This window comes from Electrophorus electricus, chromosome 16 (assembly GCF_041902795.1).
Source record: "Electrophorus electricus isolate QZ-2024a chromosome 16, ASM4190279v1, whole genome shotgun sequence".
NCBI lineage: Eukaryota > Metazoa > Chordata > Actinopteri > Gymnotiformes > Gymnotidae > Electrophorus > Electrophorus electricus.
This window is the reverse complement of record NC_137512.1, coordinates 18,321,823-18,344,014: the sequence shown is the minus strand read 5'-3', so window position 1 is coordinate 18,344,014 and position 22,192 is coordinate 18,321,823. Positions and strand designations below refer to the sequence as shown.

Sequence of the window (22,192 nt, the reverse complement as noted above, 5' to 3'; positions counted from 1 at the left end):
GTCTGTTTACAAGGTTGAAGTATGTCGCTGCATAAATTGTGTTTGAAAATCTCAGTGGGCTTCACAGTTGTGCTTTTAGAATAATAAAATTCCTCAAGGTTTTATTACTTTTTTGAGACCCAATACACAGTGAGAACTTATGAGAACCAGATTATAAGAAATTTTGAATATCTGCAGAAGTCTGAGCCCTTAAAGTGGGTTCTTTAATTGATGTGTGGAAAAGAAGTGCTCCAGAAAATTTTCTTCTTACAACCTGAATGAATATGGTGCAACGGTTACTGTTGAATTTATTAAGATAGCCATCTTAGTTTTTCAGGGTTGTAGTAACTAAAACTGACAAGTGCTTAAGGACAGTCTGGAGCATTCCCATGCAAGCTTTCTGTACCTTCTCATTTAACCAAATAATTAGTGCACAGTGCTCTGTTGGTCTGATGTTAGCAACCAAATTATGTTCCTCTTACAACCACTGCTATTCATGGACTGTTGGCATTCTTTGCCCTAGGCGAGGGCTTTTACCTTAGGTTTGGAAGGAAACTGTCTAGGATCTTCTAACATGCTTTGGTATCTGCGAAGGCAGAAAGGTGCAATCTCTCTCTCATTCCTTTTCTCACTGACACTGTCCCTGTCTGAGAGTGAAAAACAGGGGCTACTAGGCAGAGCTGATGGTTTTCTTTGGTTTGAGTAGGGGTTGCATTACTGAGTGATGGCATTGGCCCAACATCCTGCTTCCACCAAAGCTGCTGAGCAGCTCTTTCCTTTCCCAAGCCATGGGTGAGCTGAAATAACCTTTCCTGATACTAAAATAACACCTTTATTGGATATAGATGGTGACATTTAGGAACAAGAGGACTTAGAGAAGGTTGTTGGATCCATGCCCTAGTGCCTTGCTTGACAGAGACAGGGTGGCATGAACATTGTGACCAAACCCCAGTGACTATGTGCATGTGAGAGAGAGGAAAAATCCCTTATCTGTATGGATACATATCCCATCCTCAGCTATTGACATTGGAAACTTAACCTGTTTCAGGGGCCTCTGGAGAGGGGAGGAATTCTGGTATCAGCTTTTCCATAACCAGCTGTGTTTTTAAGAACATTGTCAGGTCACTGTGTTATAAGTTATAAGTAGTTTCAGATATAGCTTCATATGCATTAAAATGTGTTCTTTTTGAAAATCTAATTTATGCTAATTACGCAATAACCATCGTTGCTGTCCGTTTCATAAAATTAGATCCTACAAAACTTGCAAGCTTATGATTTTAAAATAGATTTTATACCAAAAATAAACAAACAGAAATGTTAAGAGCAGCATGTTATTCTTTATCGTTCCAAGTGTTATGGATGGTTTTTTTTGCTCTATAGACAATTAACAGCACCATATCAAACCGTTAAAATTACCGACAACTATTCATCAGGCGTTGTTTTGACGATGTAAACTTTATATCCTAAAGTTTTTGATGACGCCATTGCAAAGGTCTCACATTAGCTATTCTGAAAACATTAGAAATGGCGACATTCCGTTATCAAACAACTGGGGTTTTGCTTCCTTGATTGTAAAGCTCTGGAAGTGCTTGTTTCAGCAGTCTATCATTATTACGCTGTAATTAACAGCATTGCATCTCTGACCTAAAATAACCAGCGCACCTGGTGTGGCATAAACCTTTGTCAAGGGACAGTAACACCCACCACATTCAGCTCCAAGCCATTGTTCATTTAACTGCAGAAAGGACGCGTCAATGACGTCATGTCAGATTTCCAAAATATCAACATAAAGGAGTCGATGTATTGCACCCCGGCCAACGATGAACATGTGTGGAACTGCCTGAGAAAACTAACGTTTTACATCGGTAACTAGCGGATCTACGTTTTTGCTACTAAACTGCAGTTTGTCGTTTATTACACTACGGCATAAAGCTACTGTTAAATCTGTGCTTTAAAAGCATATAAATAATTAGCCATTTGTGTCACAAATGTTGCATTTAGTAGGCCTCTTGGCAGAATTCGATTGATTTGCATTTCTGGATATCGGTTTTGAAGATGGGTCCAATTTTTGGAACAGTTCTAGGCAAATTTTAGCAAAGCGTAGTTACCTGCTCTTGATATGTATTACGTTTCCTTGCGCAAGTGTATTAGGTTTTGTTTGTTTTTTGTTGTTGGTTTTTTTGGGGGGGGGGGGGTTGCCTCAACATCAGAATAACGTTCTTTTACATTTTCAGTTTGCTAGGAGAAAATATTTTGCCAGTGTGTCTGTCCACGTCCTAATGTATACGTCTTAATGCCTAATTGATGTAGGATACGTGTACATATAACAAAACACTGTTGCATTACTATCGTTACTAAAAATACTGTTTTTTTACAACTTAAAAATATTGTTTGCAAAGTTAACAATGAACATGAGGATTACACGCCCCCTACTGATGTTGATGCACCTTCTTCTGCTGGAAAGCCATGCACGGCGATACATACAAGGCTACTATTATCAAGACATAACAAATAGTAACGGTAACGGAGAGAGTAAGTTACTTTATATCTATTTAGAGAATTTGTCAATTATGTTAGCGTATCATTTATACTGAATGCTTTTCTGAGTTCTCATTAGGCAATTAGTCTACGTCTATATCCTAGATATTTATTTTGCCAATATATCATATTGTGTAAACAGCTCTTTGTTATTTTCGTTCTTCAACCTCTCCTGTTCTGCGGTAGTACACTTTCGTGGCGTCCGTCTTCATGTGGAATCTCCTGAAACTTCGGTGTCTGCTGTTCAAGGATCCAACGCGACTCTTCCATGTCACTACCGGTATGAGCCAGAGCTCAGTGTGCCTCGTAGGACGAGGGTGAAGTGGTTCTGGCAGCCAGTTGTAGGTGAAGGTACAGAGAAGGACGTGATAGTGGCGTTAGGCTCCCGCCTCAGAAGTTATGGGGACTTCAAAGGTCGAGTGCGTATTCGTCGCAGTGTCCAAGGGGACGCTTCCCTGGTAATCAACCCGCTACTAATCGCTGATAAGGGTCGCTACCGCTGTGAGATTATCGACGGTCTGGAGGATGACAGTGTCACTGTCGAACTTAAATTTCAAGGTAGACTGTAATGTATATTTCATCTGGCTTAATTAAACTTTATTCAATCTGTTTGCTGGTTGCCCATGTGTTATGAAGTTTTGCATACCTACTAGTTCGTTCAACTATATTCATTTTGTGATATTTTCCCAATTCACAGGTGTGGTATTCCCTTACTACTCCCCTAGGGGGCGCTACAAGATGAACTTCCTGGAGGCTAAGGAAGCTTGCCATCAGCAGAGTGCCTGCCTGGCCACCTTTGAGCAGCTATTTACAGCGTGGAAGGAGGGTCTTGACTGGTGTAATGCAGGTTGGCTGGCTGACGGAACTGTGCAGTATGCAGTCTCTGTGCCCCGAGAAGCCTGTGGTGGCATGGACCTGGCACCAGGTGTACGGAGCTATGGTACACAGCACAAGACCCGTGCCCGCTTTGATGTGTTCTGCTTCACGTCATCCATTAGAGGTGAAGGCTTCATGCCAATGAATTTCTGTGTACGCTTTCAGTGGATAATCATTGAAGAATATTATATAAGGAATAAAGTTAACTGGAAAGTTATTCTGAGAGGCCTTTGTAAGAAATAATAGGCAACGTTCCAGACACTGTAAAACCCAACAGATGTTGCAGAGCTGTAAACTAGAACATGATTCATCACAGCTGAAGCCAGTGAAGTTATTTTTTTGTGCCTGTTGTAATTGTTGAATTTAACATCCATTTATCATTCTGACAGTTGTTTGGCATCATTTATCATGCATACCAAATGCACTGTGGCCTTCCAAAACAAAGCGTAAAAATTGTCCTTGTCTTTGATCTCCAGCAAAATTCTCACACTCTGAGTCAAACTTTAGTCTTCAAAGAGCTACACAGTCATCGTCAAAGAATCTCCTCTCTGCCTTTTTACCTGAGCTAATTAGTCTTCCATATGTTTTCAGGCTTCTAGTTTTAGGTTTAATAATATATTTTTAATTTTAGCACAATGTTAGTGTTTTTGACAAGCAGTCTGTCTTAAAGGTTGAAGAATTTTGTTTTTCAGGTGATTGAAGACATTAATTTACTTGCCCTTTATTCATTATAAATTAAAATGAATCATTTGAACAACTTCAGCCATTTGGCCCTCATCACAGAAATTCTTGAAGCGGTCCTGATTGCATGTATTAGAAAAGAACAACCTTCTGAATAGGACACTTTAATTTAGTTACAAATACAGTACAACACAGTTAATGCCTTGCCTTGACTTGCCTTTAGGTGAGGTCTACTTTTTGCAGCACCCACTCAAGCTGAATTTTACTGAGGCAGTGGATGCATGCGTGCAGGACGGTGCTCAAATTGCTAAAGTGGGCCAGCTGTATGCAGCCTGGAAGTTGGTGGGACTGGACCAGTGTGACGCAGGCTGGTTGTCCGACGGCAGTATCCGGTACCCCATCGTCCAACCCAGGCTCAACTGCGGCCCGCCAGAACCTGGGGTGCGAACCTTCGGCTACCTTCCCAAGTATTTAAAATATGGAGTGTACTGCCACAAACCCAAGTGGTAAGGTTCTGATACAGCCCAGGTTATTGTTTGATGACAAATGTGAAATCACAGCCCTTCTACGTTGTATTAAAAGTGAAGGGAGTGTAAGCTTCTACACTGTAGTGAAAATGTAGGAAGTCAGACCTTTTACACTCTAGTAAACATGAAGGGTGTCAGAGTGTTGCATTGTAGTATAAACGAAAGAAGCCAGAGCTGTGTTTGAGCTTGCATCATAGTAAATCTACAAGCATTTTTGAAGCATTTAGAGAAATAGTTCTGATGCATTTAGCAGCAAGCAGAGAGAGCTGTTTTCTGTTATATTGCCTGTGCTCATCTGGTATGTAGATTTAAGATAGTTTCACTCAGGGAACAGGTCTGCACAAACTACCCCAGGCAAATTATCTCTTAAAAACTGACCTTCGCTGTAAACATGTTCAGTATTGATATTATAGGCATGTACGTACGTATATTGAAACACTATTTACAGTATATTTCATGTTCATATAGGCATGGCAAAGCTGAGAAATAAAGGAAGGTAAAAACTTTTTAGAAAGCTTAGGTGATATTTTTATCACATGACGCAAAGCTTGTGACATTATACAAAGGATTAGTTGTTTGATTTTACCTACTGTGATTATTCAATATTGCATACAGGTTTTACATTCTAAGTTGTTTGAAAAAAACCTCATGTAAAGTGTTTTCATTTTAGATAATAAATGTATTTTTCCCAGACACTTCCTATGCTGATTTTTAGTGGTCAGTCATACTCTGTTAATTCCCTAAACTACCATACAACCTGTTAATGAAAGTAACATTTTTAACAGGGGTCATCTAATTGCGGGAAATGTTGCAAAAAACATCCATCAATATTGCAGAATTTTTGTAGGCATGCAGGTGATTTCATAGACTAATCAATAGAGGGCACACTCAGCCCACTGAGAGGACTTGTGGGATAGGGAGATGAAGCTGTCCACCCAGAGAGCCTCTGCTGGAGCTCGGACTCATGCCATGGTCCCGCGCCACCCTGTCTGAGCCGCTTGGCACAAGGAGAGGAGAGAGGCACACTAATGCTTTTACCCACCTCCTTTTTCCACAAAGCAAACAGAAGTGCCGGTAATTTTATGATCCCTTGGACTCAAAGATGTCCTATTTACACCTGTTTCCCAAACATGGTGAGGGACAGGGGGCGAGTTTAGAATGAAAAGACAGCAGTGTTGCTAACTGGTCCTTTTTGACCCAGCCTTCCCTGCATAAAGGTGCATACTGTTAGCCGTGAAAGACATATTCATGAGCTTGTCCCCTTTTTCCTCTGCTGGGACTCCTGGAGATGAAACTGAGCTGAGCTAAATGGGCTATTTGTGCAGAAACCGTACAGAGACAGGACGAGTGTGTGGGTGCTGTATGGCCCTCTTCCCCTCCAAGTTTAACAGCATAGTAGAATGGGTCTACATGATAATTCTCTTTGTAGTAGATCTGTAATAGTTAATGATCTGTGTAAATGGCAGGCTTGTAACTGTAGGATTAGACGTTTGAATAGTGCTGTGATATGAACATGTTCATCATGCTAACAGATGCCAATACTCAAAATTGTATTCTTTTCCCAAAACAAAAAACAGAAATTCCTGAGAAGTTGGATAACTAAACACACATATGCATGTATAAATTCATCAAATGGAAAAGGTTCATAAACAGATGAAGTCTTACACATATTCACACGTACACACATTTAGTTTCTGTTTATTTGTTGGACACAGGTATGGCACTTGACAGCTATGAGCACAGTGTAACATAGTTGAAAATAACAGTTGACAGCAAGGCCTCACTGCATGGAAAGGGCTGGATATTTTTGTGTATGATTAGAATACAAACGAGTGCAATAATCCCCCAAGAAACCTATACTACTTTTTGTTTTGTTTTTGTCAAAGAAGAATGGCTTGTGGTATATATGTATGAATATGTTAATTTGTATATTGCAATGCATCATTGTAAGCACTGTAATATTATGCAAGTACCTGATATGAATAATTAGCAATTCTCTTTCACTCCAAATAGTAGACATTGCATCATAAGTGGATTAGCTTTCCTATGTGAAAAGATAACGAGCCAATGTTTCCAGATATAGTCCTCAGTAAGGAGGACCCCGAAAGTGAGACAAATTTTTTTATGACTTTAAAATTGAGTTGTTAACGTGACAATGAAGTCATGTAGGAGACCTAGAAATGCTTTACTTTTCACAGTCTTACAGAGATAACGTGCCTTCTGTGGTCAGGCTGGACATATGAACAGTGATAAACAACAAAAAAAGAGAAAAGAGAAAAAAATTATCCTAAGAATACAACTTGAAATACTAACATGCTTGACTTCATTGTATTCAGCTGTAGTCAATGAAGTCTTTTGTCTTGTTTTGACATTAAGTGACACTCTTAAGCCCATTACTACCCTAACATTCACTCACTCTTTCTCTCATTTTCTCTCACACTTACAGAAAAGTGTAAAAAAAAAAATCATTATGCAGAACAGTAAAGTGACTAAACTGAAAATAACTGCAATCAAGTAGGGGGTAATTTGCCATGTATTCTGGCAAAAACTGCCCAAAAAAGTAAAAGGGAACAACAGTGTCACCTGGTGGCGCAGAAGAATACTTTCGCAGACAATGTGTTTCATTGTTGGGGAAATCCAGAGCTTTGACTCATTTTCATTTCTCAGAAATACTCAGTCTGTCACTGATTAAAATGATCTTCACATGGATTTGTGTTGTAGATCAGAGTGTTCGTCAAATCTTGTTTTACATTAGGTTGTCTCGGAACAAAAGCCAGTGATTGGGAAGATGTTCAGTGTTTCACCAAACACTCACCATAGAAACTTACATTCTTTGTTCCTTCACTTTTCCCAACAGCAAGGCACTGAGTAACACTCGAAATCAGCCAGGCAGACTACAGAACAGAATCTAATGTGCATTGTTGCATAAATTTAACCATTTACTGAAGCTATAGGCTTTCTTCTGGGCAAATGAGAGTTTTGTCAAAAAACTCTTTACTAACAACAGTTCTCTAGATGATTTGAAGTGTGCGCCTTGAGTCCCATTCAGAGGACCTTTCTCTTTTTTCAATTGTTGACTGCTTTGGAATGCCACTTGAGTGATCTTTTCCGTAGTCTGTTGTTTGTTTTGTCTGTAGAACAGAGAGAATATAATGAAATGCTTTGTAGTATAATGTCCTGTTAAGGCTAAGGTTTAGTCTATCTTAATGTATCCCAACTTTCTTTAAATCCTATAATATTCTGTGGGCTTTAAGTGTATTTTCCATAGGTATGCAGAGTTTTTAGGTAAATATCATTGAAACAGGGAAATACTCTTTCTGACACCATAAGAATAAAATGTAGAACTCAATCTCAGTGCTAGTGTCCATGCACTTTGGACTCACTTCCCACACATTCCACTTTTGGCTCCTCCCACTCCCCATTTGGCATGCAATGTATGACAGACTGGTGGCGCTGTATGAAGCCAGGGTCACACTGGTAGCGGATGATGGAGTTGACTGGATAGCGCTCCCTGCTCTTTCCAAACGTCGTCGCATTCATCACCTCAGGAGGGGTAGAGCAGGTGACTGGAGGGGAAAATTGAAAAGGTTAAGGGCCCAATTAGATGTTCCTTCAAACCGCACAATGAATGTAACATCAAAATATTCTCTACAACAGCCGTACAAAACTGTAGAGGCTATACCATACAAGCTGTACAACTATAGACCCGTCTGTTAGTTATTACACTCTGAGTTAAACCTGTAATGGCTGTCAGGCTGTTTCTGCAAATTATGAAAGGGCAAATAGTTTCACTTGGGTAATACAAGCTTATTACCATATATGTGCATATTGCATTGCTTACTTCTTTGCAAACATTTTTTAAAAAGTGGTAACACGTCAAGATTTATTTAACTTACTATTATGCAGTTGATTGCTGAAAGAAACATAATACTAATAAAACCTCTTAACAAACTGGGGCAGATGAAATCCTCTCTCCTGAGCCACTTACCAGGTCCACTTTTGCAAGTGAAGGGCAGATGGTAGTTACAGGGCACATCATTCCACTGGCCAAGCTCATGCCAAATCATTACGACACAGTCTTCTCCAGTGTTATAGTAATTATCTGGCTGATTAGGTTTCCAGTTTTCGTATTCCTGTAGAAAGCATAATAATGAATATCTTTAAATAGGGGAGAGAGTTAACATTTTAGTAACTGTCACAATAAAGTCATTAAGAAGTTGTAACTGATGTATAATGGACATGAACTTCACCAAAAGAGTTCCATCTGTCCAACGAAACTCATTTTTCTTGTCCCTGTCACTGAGTCCAATCCATTGGTAGTCCTGAGCCTGAGCTAGGTAGGTTTAAAGAGACCATGAGCAGCTAGTGTAAAAATTCACCTATTACATGGCACCCATGTCAAGTAAATTCCATTCTGTACTCACTGTTAACAAAGTCTTGCTCCTGCTGGGAAGTGACGCTAACCAGGTGAGCATTTAGTTCTTGACAATGCTGCTCAGCACTCATCCAGATCTCCCGTTCACTAAAGTGAATATAGCAGCTGCCCATGAATTCCACCCAGCCCTCTGCACATCCCTGAGCTGCTTAAAAAGACAACACAGACAGTGATGATGGGTTTTTGCAAACTGGCTAGTGGAGATTCTTTCAGATGATGTTAGTATTGAGTTAGCTAGCAAGTCAAGAAGCTAGATAGCTAGTAAATAAAAATTCAGGTTAGTGGTTGTAGCTGTAACTTTAATCTGCCACAATTTAATGACACAGTTATAGAAATGCATCTTCACTTACGTGTTGCACAGTTCTCGCCACTAAATCCTGCTGGACAATGGCATACCGCAATTTCATCTTGCACAGAACACAATCCATTACCACAGGGATTTGGATCACAGGGGTCAGAGACTGCCATCAGGAAGAGACAATCACAATGCAATGGAGTATGCTGAATCATTGAGTTTTGTGTATGTATATTTCACCTTGGAAAAACATAACTAATTACATGTTTACCTTCTGTGACAATAGGTTGCTCCATGGTAGCTGGCGTTTGAAGAGAAATGGAGGGAGAGGTGGATAGGGTTAATGTGGTTGGGCTGGTAGTGTTTAGCGTTGATTGATCAGTGAGATTAACCTCTTCTAGAGCTGCTGTCTGCTCCTCCAAATCTTTAAGGATATCTTCAGTATTTCTGCTATTTATATTTTTCTTATATGAGAGTTCCGAAGGCAGCTGAGTGGAGGGTTCTTCTTTGTGAAGCTCTGCAGAACTGCCTTCTCCACTGATCTCCACCAAGCCACGACCCTGCTCTGCATCCTCTGAAGACCTCAAGGTCACTGCTGTGACCTCATCTTCTGTTAGCAAGATGATTGCTCCACTCTCTGGAGAAGTTATATCTCCTGATGGATGGCTAAAACCAGAGGCATAACCAGAGAGAATGCCACTGATATCACCAGATACATCACCAGAAATTCCGGAAACCTCCTGCTCTCCTAAAGGTCTTCCAGTCAGGCCAATCATATCAGAGTCCAGAAAAGATACACTAGGGAAACCAGAGCCACTCGTGATGTCACCACTGTGCAATCCACTCAGTCCAGACCCACTCATGCCTTCACCACTGTGGGACCCACTGAATCCAGAGCCACTCATGACATCATCATTGCGGAACCCACTAAATCCATTGCCACTCATGATGTCACCACTGTAGAATCCACTAAAATCAGAGCTGCTCATGTCACCACTGAGCCCGCTGAATCCGCTCACCTCAGGATGCCCTCTGCCAAACTCTTGCTCTGTTTTCCCCTGTGAGAAGGACAGGTCAATCTCTTTATGATCAACCAAAATGATCATATCTCCACTACCAGACCCAAATAGAAGACCACCAGATCCACTCCAAATGTGACCAGATCCAGACATGTCACCTGATCCTGGGTGGTCGCCACTAATGTCTCCAGATTCCATTCCTGAAGGAAACATTATTGTACTGCCTTCTCCAGCCTCCTGAGGACCCCTTGATGCAGATCCTTCTGGTGAAATTATATCTCCACTCTCCTGGAAGCTGACAAAGATGCCTGAGTCATCACCACTGTGGCCAGATCCAGATACATCCACACTCGAAAATCCGCTGCCAGACACATCACCACTGGGAAATCCACTACTGAATATTTCACCACTCGGAAGGTCACCCCCGGATACGTCACCACTGGGAAGGCCACTTCCAGACACATCGCCACTTGGAATGTCACTACCATATATTTCGCCACTGGGAAAACCACTCCCAAGTACATCACCACTTGGAATGCCGCTTCCGGACACCTCCCCACTGGCAGATAAGTCAGCAGAAGCAGATCCAGAACTGATTTCCTCTACAGATATGGGAGGGACAAAAAGCCAAGCTGAAGAATACAATACTGAAATTTAATAACTTGTAATACACAGGTTTATTTTACACTTAGTAGATATCAAATGCATCTTATACCAAGCCTTTGAGCCTCTGTTATGTCTGTGACGTTGAGATCCATTTCCATCCATGTAGCATTCAGCATAGACCGGTTTGCTAAGAGAGAAAAATGAAACTTCAATATTGACCTGTCCTTTTGGCCTACATATTACAACACTGACATTCCTTACATTTTATACCTCGAAAGCAGTACGCATCATATCTGGAGTAAGGACCAGGCAATCCAGTCTGGTCAAGGTTAACATACACTGTTTCTTAACAGCAAAGGAATAAATGACAATAATACTACACTATAAAAGTCAGTGGATATTTTTGTCTAGGGATTCATAAGAGAGAGCTTGGCCTGAGTAGAACACCATAACAGAATCAGCACCACATGAACTCACTCATGAACACATGAATTCACTCACCAGTGCTGACATTTTCTCCAGGCCTCTCATAGCCAAGATAAGGCTGTGCTGTAGCCACACTGATTATGGTTTCAATGACCTCAGTGATGTTGTCTGTAGTGGTGGGAGGGATGGGTAAGTGCACCTCCATAGCTGTGGTAATCCAGGGCTCTTGCGTTGCAAGCTCCCCCCGCACCTCACCCTCGGTGGTGGCACTCTCAGGATAGGCCAAGGGGCTCTGGGTGGCAGTGGCTACACTGAACGTCACATCTGTGGTCCTGTAAAGTTCAGGCTCTGGGGAGGACCCACTTGGCAGCTCTTCCTCTCCTGATCCATGAACACATTCATTATTTTGCACAAATGTATCGTCAGGTGTCTTGCTAAAAGAGGTATTTTTGGTATTTGGCATAAAAATTATTAATTAATAAATTAATAGAGACAGTATTTGTCTGAGGTTTTAGAAAAATATGAAACCTAGCCGGTGTGCTTACCTTCATAGCAGATTGCATCATAGCGTGAGTCTGGATTGGGGTAGCCAGTCTGGTTTGGGAAAAGGTAAACAGTGCGCACGCCTAGAAGACCCCCGCCACATTGTGGCCGGGCGATGTTGATGGGGTACCTCACACTACCGTCAGCCAGCCAGCCGGCATTGCATATATCCATCCCATCCTTCCAGGCCAGGTACAGCTGCCCTGTCGTGGCCAAATGGGCCCCAAGCTTGGCACACTGTTCTGATGCCTCAGTGAAGGTAAACTTCTCCATGGACATGGAATAGAAGACTCTGCCTGGGGTTTACAGGAGAATAAAAGTAGAGCAAAAATAAATGTGATATGCTCCAATTTCAGAACAGTGTTCTGAGTATTGTGTTTTTACCTGTCATCTTTTCTGCAAAGCAGTACACATCATAAGTCTCATCATCATCTCTGACTCCATAGGTTCGTACCCCAGGGAATCTTTCTTTGTCTCCATAGCAAGGCTCTCTTGGCTCATGAATGGGGTACCTGAGGGATATATCGATACATTTAAAACAGACAAATAATAATTTGTATATGTATTACTATTACTTCTGAAGTCCATTTTGTTTCATATTAAGTTATTTATTTATTTATCCATTAATTCATTAATATAGTTATATATGTAATGATTGTAACATCATGCAGAAAACAGTAAAACAATGCTGCTTCATTGTCACTATGAAAATCTGCCAAGAGCAAACATCTATACAGCAATACAGTGATTCTAACAGGAAATGGGCAGGGAGGCAGTACCTGACAGTTCGGTCTGAAAGCCAACCTGCATCACACTGATGGAAGCCATCATCATAAGCAGCCTGCAGCTGTTCTGGCGTTGCTATGACAGCACTGTTCTGAATGCAGGCTGCCTTTGCCTTCTCAAAGGTCAAGGTGTAGCGGCTGGAGATGGCTCGGTAGTGGAACACAATGCCTGTCAAACACAATGACTTCCCAGCTCAATATTCCACGTATGCCAGCATCTCAACAAATGCCAAGAAGTGGCCTTTTTAAAACTAAAATATGTTTTCTCTTAAAATGTGAAAACCTACAAAGGCAGAAATAAAAACCCAAACAAAATAAACAGAAAAATGTTAAGGAAGTGTGGTGTAATATCAGCACTGTTCAATATATTTTTTTAATGTTACTGTTTGTGATGTGTGTGGAGCATTACCTTCCACTTTCAACTCCACTGAATCATAGTTATCCTCAATGCCATGCATGACCTCACAGCGATAGATTCCAGAATCATTGGAGCGCAGCTCTGTGATCTCTATGGTAACATCCATGGGGAGGGTGGGGTAATTCATCATGGTGACTCGGTCCAAATAGTCTGTCTCAATGTGCACTACACCCCTGGTGGCTACAAGGATGAGGCTTATTTTGCCCTTGTGGATAAAGCTCCACTTGATGCGGTGGGACAGGGGAGCAATGGTAGGTGCTCCCGGGTCATAGGCTGTGTTGTCCTGGAAGTAGCAAGGTATGACCATCTTCCCACCCAGCAGGGGGCGCAGTGGTGGTTTCACAGGGATGCTGACACTCAGTGAACTGTCCTGGTCTGGCAAGACAGATATGCTTATTAATGAATTAATGAATGCTACAGCAAAGCACATCATACATAGTTGAGTGTAAGAAAAGACACCAAGCAGTAAATCAGATGAACTTTATAATAACTTGAAATTCATTGAAAAAATTAATGTCCACATTAAAGAATAATTGTATGAACCCAACAACTAAGTCACTGAAACATGGTAGTGAAATAGCGGTCAAAAAATAGAAAACTTTGAGCTCACCATCCATATCTCCAAACAAATCTGTTGCCGAGATGACACTGAGGCAGGTACACAGAAGAAGTAAAGTAGTCATGTTTCTCCTGTAGATCAGTACAAATACACAATTCATCTCTTTTGAGAGCCATGTTTTATGATATTCAGATTCAAACATGTTAAGGTTTAACAGTTTGCCATTATGCTAACTGTAAGACATTTTGGTGACATAATCCTTAAAAAACAATGTAATCAGTCAGTTTGCATGATTTCATGCACATCCACGTTGTCTGTTGCACAGGAAATGTTCTCATGATGTAAGATAGAATTTTAATTGCATTTAATCATAATATAAAATTTTAAATGGGTAAAAAAAAAGTTTTTTCTTAATAAGTTAAGAAAGTACATTCAGTGTCACACAGATTTTGTGATAATGGGCTTCTCTGTGCAAAATTGCCTGTCTGGCTGTAGTTCAGACCTGCCTGAATCAGGATCTTTTAAATGCACTGAGCAACTTTCATCTTGGCAGGATACTCACAGAGGTTTCTATCACAGACTTCTAATGCTACAGGAAGAAGCTGGCATATATCTGTGTTTAGGGCCAAAAGCTCGACTGAATCCAAAACACCCCACACTCTACAGCCTTATACTATATGAAACATTCATCCACACACACTATTTTTATTAAGGGGGCCTCCATAGATCTATATACATTATTTCTGTGATTAAATGCTGCTACAGTTAACTATATCCCTAACCTTGTCTCATTGGTTATGAAATCTTTTACTTTTCCAAGAATTAAAGTAAAACAAGTAAAACCTGTATACTGTTATATTATTAATGTTTATATTGTTTTTAATAAAAACTTCACACATACAAACATACACACATTTTTCTGTTCAAGAGTAACATTTACCGCTCCATCTGACCACGGGCAAACTCGAGTTTAGCTAATTCTACAGCCACACTAACTCATCCAGTCCTGTTCCTAGCTGTCAGATGAGACACATTATCAGAGCTCCACACACTTGGGAATTCAGAAGTATGTTTACTTCTTTATGAGAGATTCCTTGCAAGTGAAAATATGAATTGCTCAGCTTTCAGTAGCCCAAAAAGCCAACTAACTTCCTGATGATTGACCCAGAGATGTAGGCTTGATGGTGTGGACAATCACCACTGCAGGGTTCTGTTTACATAAATGAGCTATATAGGCCTCGATGTTCAAATAAGATGATGTTTACAGACCCCTTCAGTCAACTTAGGAAACAGAATCGCTTGCGAGGATGTTTGCTTTGATCAGGACTGTGCAAAACGTAAAGCTATGTTAAAACTGCAGTTTCCCTGTCATAAAGAGCAGACCAGCTGATGTATTTTGGAAAAGTCACTATCATATTTGACAAGAATCCTAACAGCATATTTGGCCAATCAGCATTTATATCTAGTTTGGCAAATGAGTCTAGCTGGCACATCCTTGAGGTAGTGTAGGAACGTCTGGAGCAGCGTGCCTTATCTTTCAGTAGGACGCCATTAGACGCCAGCTTCAACACAACAAGCCTAAGCAATTGCTCTAAAATAACCAATGCCAAAAGGGAGGCTACTTGGTTGTTTGACAACATTGTGCATCAGAAGGTGAAAAAATAATTAAACATGACTTTCACTTCTCAGCTTTAACTGTTTAAGATGTTCACCATTGTTTAAAAAAGATTTCTCAGTAAGTCTTAAACATTGCTAAGTAACTGTTTTTAATTGCTAATGCATTTTCAAAATATTACATTTGTATATTATGTAATATGTGTTGTATGAGTTTATGTATTGTGATTTGGATAGTCTTCTTTCTGCATTAACAAATTATCTGAAAGTTTTTAATTAGATAAACCACAGAATATAGGTACAAATTTTTGAAAAATTCTACTTAATGGGACAGGATCAGATTTTCTTTACACAACTATAGAACAGTTTGAGAGGTTGTGTAAATCTTACTCCTTGACTGAAGTGCTCCACATAACCACTGTTCTTTTCAAACTGCTCAGCCTACAGGCTTCCCAAAGCAAGCTAGCCAGCTAGCCTTGCGGCTAGCAGCTGCTTGGTAATTGCTGACTGTGTGAAGAGTCATAGGATACAGAGCAATGCCCAGTTTAAAAATGCAGCTCCATGTCTATGCCTGTATTCTGAGCTCATCGCGGCTGGGTGGAGGGCTCTACAGTGTACCCATTTACAAACTGCGAAATGATTCCTTCTCATCGATAGAGGCCAATAAGCAGAGGTCTGTTGGAGCTGTGGGCGGCGTGCATGAGACTGGGCCTGCACCATAGCCAATGTAAACATGACGCCGTGTTCCAGAGGAGGCCCTTACCCACCAAGCCCCGGGAGAACTATATGGAAAGAACAGTGTTCGCATTCACATGTCCATGCACACTTACACTCACTCACTCACTCTCTCTCTCTCTCTCTCTCTCTCACACAAACACACACACACACGCATACGCGCACACACACAAACAGGCTCAGGTAGGCCAGGCAAAATTCAGCACTGTAGTGGGCAATATGAGACATTGTAAATGGGAAAATTGGTTGCATGTTTATATTGCATAAAAATGTCTTCATGGATTCACAGAGAAATTACTCTCTCACTGATTACATTCTTACATTCTCACTGAAAGTATCTTGTGGTAACTGAATGGAAAAATCATTCCACTGACTGGAAAATAACTGTAGTATTATTTTAAAACTATGTTATCTTAATTTTTCTACATTTAATAAACTTTACATAACCATAGCAATAGTAATGACATACACAAGTTTTGTGGTGAAATGCTATGCCACAGATTGGAACCGAAGATGAGTTTCAGTGAATTAGCATTACAGAAACATCTTGTAAAATGTCATCTCAAGATAAAGGCAAAAGCAAATCTTAGAGGATAGAGATGGCTTACTATTGAACTAATCTACCATTATTTAGTTTACTAAGGTAGAATGGTCCTACTGTAGCTGTAATGAATACTATAATTTAAGTAAAAAGCAGCAAAAATGGAATGCATGAGCTATAAAAAGGTATATAAAACAGGCAACCGAACATAACCAAATCAGTTTGAGACTTATTCTAAAAACATTGGCCTCTGCTAATTACATAACATTTCTTTATATGTGTAACAGTATGGAATCAGTTCAGTTTTTATATAGGTGAGATTTACAGGTGTGAAAAACCTTATTCTAAATGATTAAACAATAACAAAAATCTTAGACCATATCAGAGACTCACCAAGTTATTACTGTTCTTTGTCTGCACTTGATGCTGTTTTAGCTCCTTACAGTGATCCCAGGTTAGCTGCAGTTGACTGTTGGTTTGTAAAGGTGAATTCAAAATCCTGGTGTTTTTGGGCTGCTTGCTTCCCTGGTATGTGCTGGGAGCAGAAAGAGGTCTTATTCAAATCGGGCATGAGTTTAGCAAAGTGACAGAGAAAGGAGGAGGAGGAGGAGGAGGAGGAGGAGGAGGAGGAGGAGAGTGGGGGGTTGCCTACTACTGTGTGGCATTAGTTGTAACAGTTTTGAACCTACAATTTTGATTTTCATTCAAACAGTGTGGATAGCAACAACCAGTGCATTTTAGTATTATGCATATACATACTTGCTTTCCCCTTTTTAACTGTCAACTTAGCATGAATTAAATTATATGTATGCATGCCTTGTTGGTTCAAAAGTGTTTTCCAAACTCTTCCAAGACATTCAATAGGCAGACAGGGAACGTCAGAGGTCAAAGGGAAATGTGAGAGGTCATGTTGACACTGTCTTCTCGCATTTACAGTGCAGCAGACAGAAAGAAACACATAGCTATACACACCTACGGCACCCAAACACATGATACAAGATGTATTTCCCGTGGCCTACTATCACCAGTATGTTATATGTTACAACTGAATGGTGAAGTTGTTCAGTTTGGCACCTTATTATAGCAAGACATGGACATGAGTACATCCAAAATATCCCAGATCTAGTACCCAACATTCATTCATAAAGATCAAACTTTGGATCAGCTGAATTGCCAGAACTGAATAATCAGTTTAATATTCACAAAATCCATTCTCTTGGATTCTCAGAATCCAAGCTTGCATTTAGTATAAACTCTATTTATATAGTGAACAAGAGAAGATAAAAGTAGAAATATTACAACTATATATTTGTACTATTAACCTAATGGTTTTGCACCTATAATATGTTAGAAAGCATATATCTTTGCTATATCATTACACTTCTTATGAGGCACAAACTTCTCACTCCAAGAGTACAATCGTGACCAACATGAACCCCCACCCCACCTCTCATTATTAGGAACAACTGTAGGAACAACATGACTGAAATCATGGAAATCCACTTTACTTTGCTGTGTTTAAACAAAATTAGTTCCAAACCACATGAAGGGACATACACTGACATCCAGTGATATGGATCTCTGTCTGAATCAGAAATGTTTGACACCCAGCATCAACTGGTTGATTATATATTTCCCAGATCGGAAGCCTGTCTTTATAAAAAAATAGCCCTTCATGTAATTCATAAACCAGTCACACTCAGTACAGTGCTGAAAATGGAAATATAGAAGTCATATATGATAATGGAATGTTCAACTATGTTATTCTAAACTTGGCTCCCTTTGAGAACAGAATATCTGTTAGAACTCACTCCAATAGCCTGAAATTTTCTTACAGCATTAAATGTGATTCATTAACCCTTAAAAGAACTAAATAAGTAAGAAACCGCATATAAAACTTAAAGATTAAATTTAAATATTTATGACAATACCTTTTCACAAACATACATGAACTTAGGCAAAGTACAAGCAGAGAATGGCCAGGGTAAAACTGGCAGGCCTTTCTTGGGTACACTGGTGAGCAGACGAGGACGTGCCGAGTGCCTGATAAGCCTACTGTAGGCTCCACTCTCCAGTGATTTGTCTCCCCCTGCTGTGAAATTGGAGAGGGAAAATCATTCACTTATTTTCTTCAGCCACTCGCAATTCATGTAGGAAATTCCCAAATGTCTAAATAGACTGTCTCACAGGCTCTTGTGCTCTCTGTCAGTGTTGAAATTGTTTGGTTATTTCAAAATAATATTATTCTCCTAATACCAGAGTAATTTTTTTATAATTAGTAAAGGAAAAAACATTTCTATATTTGTGACTTTGCACCTGTTAGCATTTTCTAATACTATTACTAATACTAATATTAGTCAGGTTGCTAAAAAATGCTGTAAAATGTACCCACAGACTTCAGCCAAACTGTTCTGACTACACTGCATGAAACCAGCTTGGTAGCCTGGACTGTAGACCAGGCCTTGATTCACACTCAGCCAAATTATGCGTAATGGTCTGGAAGGTTTAAAAGGAAATATATAGCCAACTGAGTCTAGTGACACAAGTCTGCTACATTTGACTTCATACTGGCACACTGTTAGCCTGTGCAAAAATGGAAAAGTGGCCCCTTGTGGATGGTTTTACAGCATTACCAATGTTAGTATTCAAGCCTTGAAAAAAAGTATTATAGAGTCAAAATTAAAGGTGTATAGTACATGACCAGGGCAAAGTCTGAAGCCATTTACATTTACTGCCAGTGTTTACTTCAGCACTTTGTGTTTTGGGGTTAACAAAGCCAAATTTAGGCCTCTGGAATGTCTTAATATCAACCAAAGTGTTACATGAGTCAAATTTATGTTTAAATCTTAAACCATTAAACAAAGTAGTGAAAGTAGTGGGTAGGGTCATGATTCAAACACAATGGGAGTACTCAGTACAGTTTGGTGTCTACACTTACATTTTGTATTGTTCATTGTCTGAAAACATTCTAGAAACATTTCTTCCTCCATATCTACCACCAGTAAGTCAATCTTGCAGCAAATTCAGCCCAAGTCTGGTTACTTCATTGACACTGGTGGTAGCTTAGTAACTAAATCCTTAGTAACTAACAAGGCAGGTCAGGTGCATGGGGGGACCGGAGATGGCTTTCACAAAGCAGCACTGTGCCACTCCGTATTGTGTCTGTCTGTAAATGGCTTCACTGCTCATAGAATGCTTGCGCATACATACATTTCAAAAGGTATTATTGAGCCATAGACTTATTCCTGCACTACCACAGTCGTTTGTTTAAGTTTGTTAAATGAAAATACCGTGTGTCCTCAATGAAATTTCTATTTGTGAGTGTAAAATGTCTGGAAAGAAATCGCATCCCAGAAGAGTTACTGCGAGAGAGAAGACTGTTCACACCTTCGAGGTGACAAATATCAAGCCTGTGGAAGGCTGCTGAACTGGCTTTTTGCAGTCTGAAGGAAAGTGTGAGCAGTGGAGTACACAAGGTCTCGACTGTCTACAAACACTGCCAGAATAAGACTTAGACACTGTACAAATGACATTTAAAAAAGTCAGTTATTATGGATCAGCATTTTCATAAGTAAAACGCTAAAGGGCAGAGTAGGATAAATTAGTCAACATATTAACAGCCTTGAGTTCTGATGGGGATCAGTCTTCTTCTTAATGTGGAAGATATTTAAAATGGATGTCCTATAAAACAACACAGAAGTCAGAAATTAGGGTTATGGCAATTTTCCTTTTACTGCATTACTGCGACCATTTACTTTTTATATTTAGACTGATAAGCTCTTAATGGTGCAATCAAGGTATAATAATAATAATAAAAAAAAGACTCTTTACTAGGCTAATGTCACACCCCAGTCAGTACCCAGACAGTCGTCACAAACCACATCCACCAATCACAGCACACATTGACTTCCCCAGTCCCAATCATCCACTTACTGAATAATCACCTACACCTGTCCCACATTTACCTCACGCTATTTAATCACCACAGGTGGCCATGTTCCATGCTGATGGTCCCTAGCTGCCAGATAGAGAGTTTGTGAAGCCTGTTGTGCAGCTGGCTTGGGTTTTTTTTTTTTTTTTTTTTTTTTTTTTTTGGGTCTCTGTTTGTTCTTGGTAATTAAAGTGCTTTTTCAATTCCTCACTTGACTTGCTCCTGTTTCACAGCTAATCAAGCCCTTTATTAAACTCAGTGACTTGCCCGAGTTATTGATTACGTCCCAAGCTAAAGAGAATCCCTGCTGCTTTCAACTAACATTCTAACGTATTAATCACAGCATGTTGTCTTTAATGCCCAAATAAAAGTTTGATTATACTCCCTTTACATGTGAGCAGTGACTCAAACAAATCTTGCCATCCTCAAACTAATTTTTATGAAGAACAGTAAAATTAGACCTATGATGACCCTATCTGTGATACATATTGCTCTAAATGTATGTACATCATGGATTTGCTGTTTGTGGTATTTGGTAATTATCCAACACATGCATATTACTTGCTTAAGTCTCCTCCTTGGTGATATGTAGATGTCCTCAGTGACCCTCTCCAGGCAGGGCTAGTTGACTGCTCTCTCGCTCTCTCTCTCTCTCTCTCCCTGCCCCGTGTCCTTCACTCACTTACCTCCTGCATGGTGCAGGGTTGGAGCTCTGCTAAACAGGCCCTCTTTGACTCCCATCTCACATCTCTCTTGCTCACCAGGTTACTGACACAGCCTTTCCCTGTCCACCACAGGTTAAAGTGGCCTTTTTGTAGGGTTCCTTTCAAATGAATAGGCTTATTATGAAGTTCAGGTAGAAGAAGAACCCTATTAGTATGCATGGTCCTGGGGCTAATTCTTGACAGGTTTAGGGAAATTTATTTTTAAGTCATGCATGGTAATATAAAGAATCACCATTTATGCTGTTTGTCACAATCATGCTACACAGATAGCTCTCGGAAATGACATTTTTAGCATTTGGATAACTCTTTTTTCCATAATATTATATATATATATATATAAGAGCTATTAAAAATGTGAAAGCACCTGTGGTTCCCCTGGTAATCAGAGAACTAGGGGTTATAACCCTGAAACTGGGAGAATGGGTACAGACTCCTAGAACAACATTCGAGATCTCGGACTACAAGAATGCAGTCCTGAAAACATTTTATATATATATATATATATACACACACACACACACACACACACACACACACACAGTATACACACCTCAGTATTTCAAGTTTGGTTTATTTGTCACATACATAGTCATAACTCAGTGAAATGATTGGACTTTTTTTGCTGTTGCTAGTGGGATCTTTTGGAACCACTCCTCCATCTTAGGGGTCATAACCCCACTGTGCCCCTATCACTCCTTGGATAACCTTGGTGTTAGAATTTCTTCTTTCAGACCCTGGTATTTTTCCAACTTCTCATATTCCTTAAACAACATCTATATAGATATAGAAAAATGGTCTAATAACTATATATTTGTTCAGTAACAGACATAATAGATAGGGGGCAATGGTTAAGGTACTTGACTATTAATCAGAAGATTGCCAGTTCAGGTCCCACCACCAGGTTGCCACTGTTGGGCCCCTGAGCAAGACCCTAAACCCTCAAGTTGTGTTCATTCAGA

The 22,192-nt window shown here is 40.0% G+C and overlaps 2 protein-coding genes across 3 annotated transcripts; one reads left to right on the top strand and one right to left on the bottom strand.

Moving 5' to 3' along the window:
* The first annotated feature begins 1,745 nt into the window (after positions 1-1,745).
* hapln3 (hyaluronan and proteoglycan link protein 3) lies at positions 1,746-5,294 on the top strand. 2 transcript variants are annotated; one of them, XM_081699177.1, is made up of 5 exons: positions 1,746-1,844; positions 2,379-2,511; positions 2,767-3,075; positions 3,215-3,517; positions 4,298-5,294. In XM_081699177.1, exons 2-5 carry the CDS (start codon positions 2,385-2,387, stop codon positions 4,582-4,584), a joined length of 1,026 nt encoding a protein of 341 aa, XP_081555303.1. In that variant the 5' UTR covers positions 1,746-1,844; positions 2,379-2,384; the 3' UTR covers positions 4,585-5,294. The 2 variants fall into 2 exon arrangements, with proteins under 2 accessions (XP_081555303.1, XP_026869684.3); XM_027013883.3 differs by having other exon boundaries at positions 2,704-3,075.
* A 989-nt stretch (positions 5,295-6,283) lies between these two features.
* On the bottom strand, positions 6,284-17,110 carry acanb (aggrecan b). The gene is made up of 15 exons (XM_081699176.1): positions 16,971-17,110; positions 13,739-13,818; positions 13,120-13,503; positions 12,705-12,879; positions 12,310-12,437; positions 11,928-12,221; positions 11,458-11,763; positions 11,066-11,143; positions 9,603-10,952; positions 9,387-9,497; positions 9,026-9,181; positions 8,852-8,934; positions 8,590-8,734; positions 7,985-8,167; positions 6,284-7,732 (listed from the first exon to the last, which is right to left on the bottom strand). Exons 2-15 carry the CDS (start codon positions 13,809-13,811, stop codon positions 7,668-7,670), a joined length of 3,531 nt encoding a protein of 1,176 aa, XP_081555302.1. The 5' UTR covers positions 13,812-13,818; positions 16,971-17,110; the 3' UTR covers positions 6,284-7,667.
* Between the last annotated feature and the right edge of the window lie 5,082 nt (positions 17,111-22,192).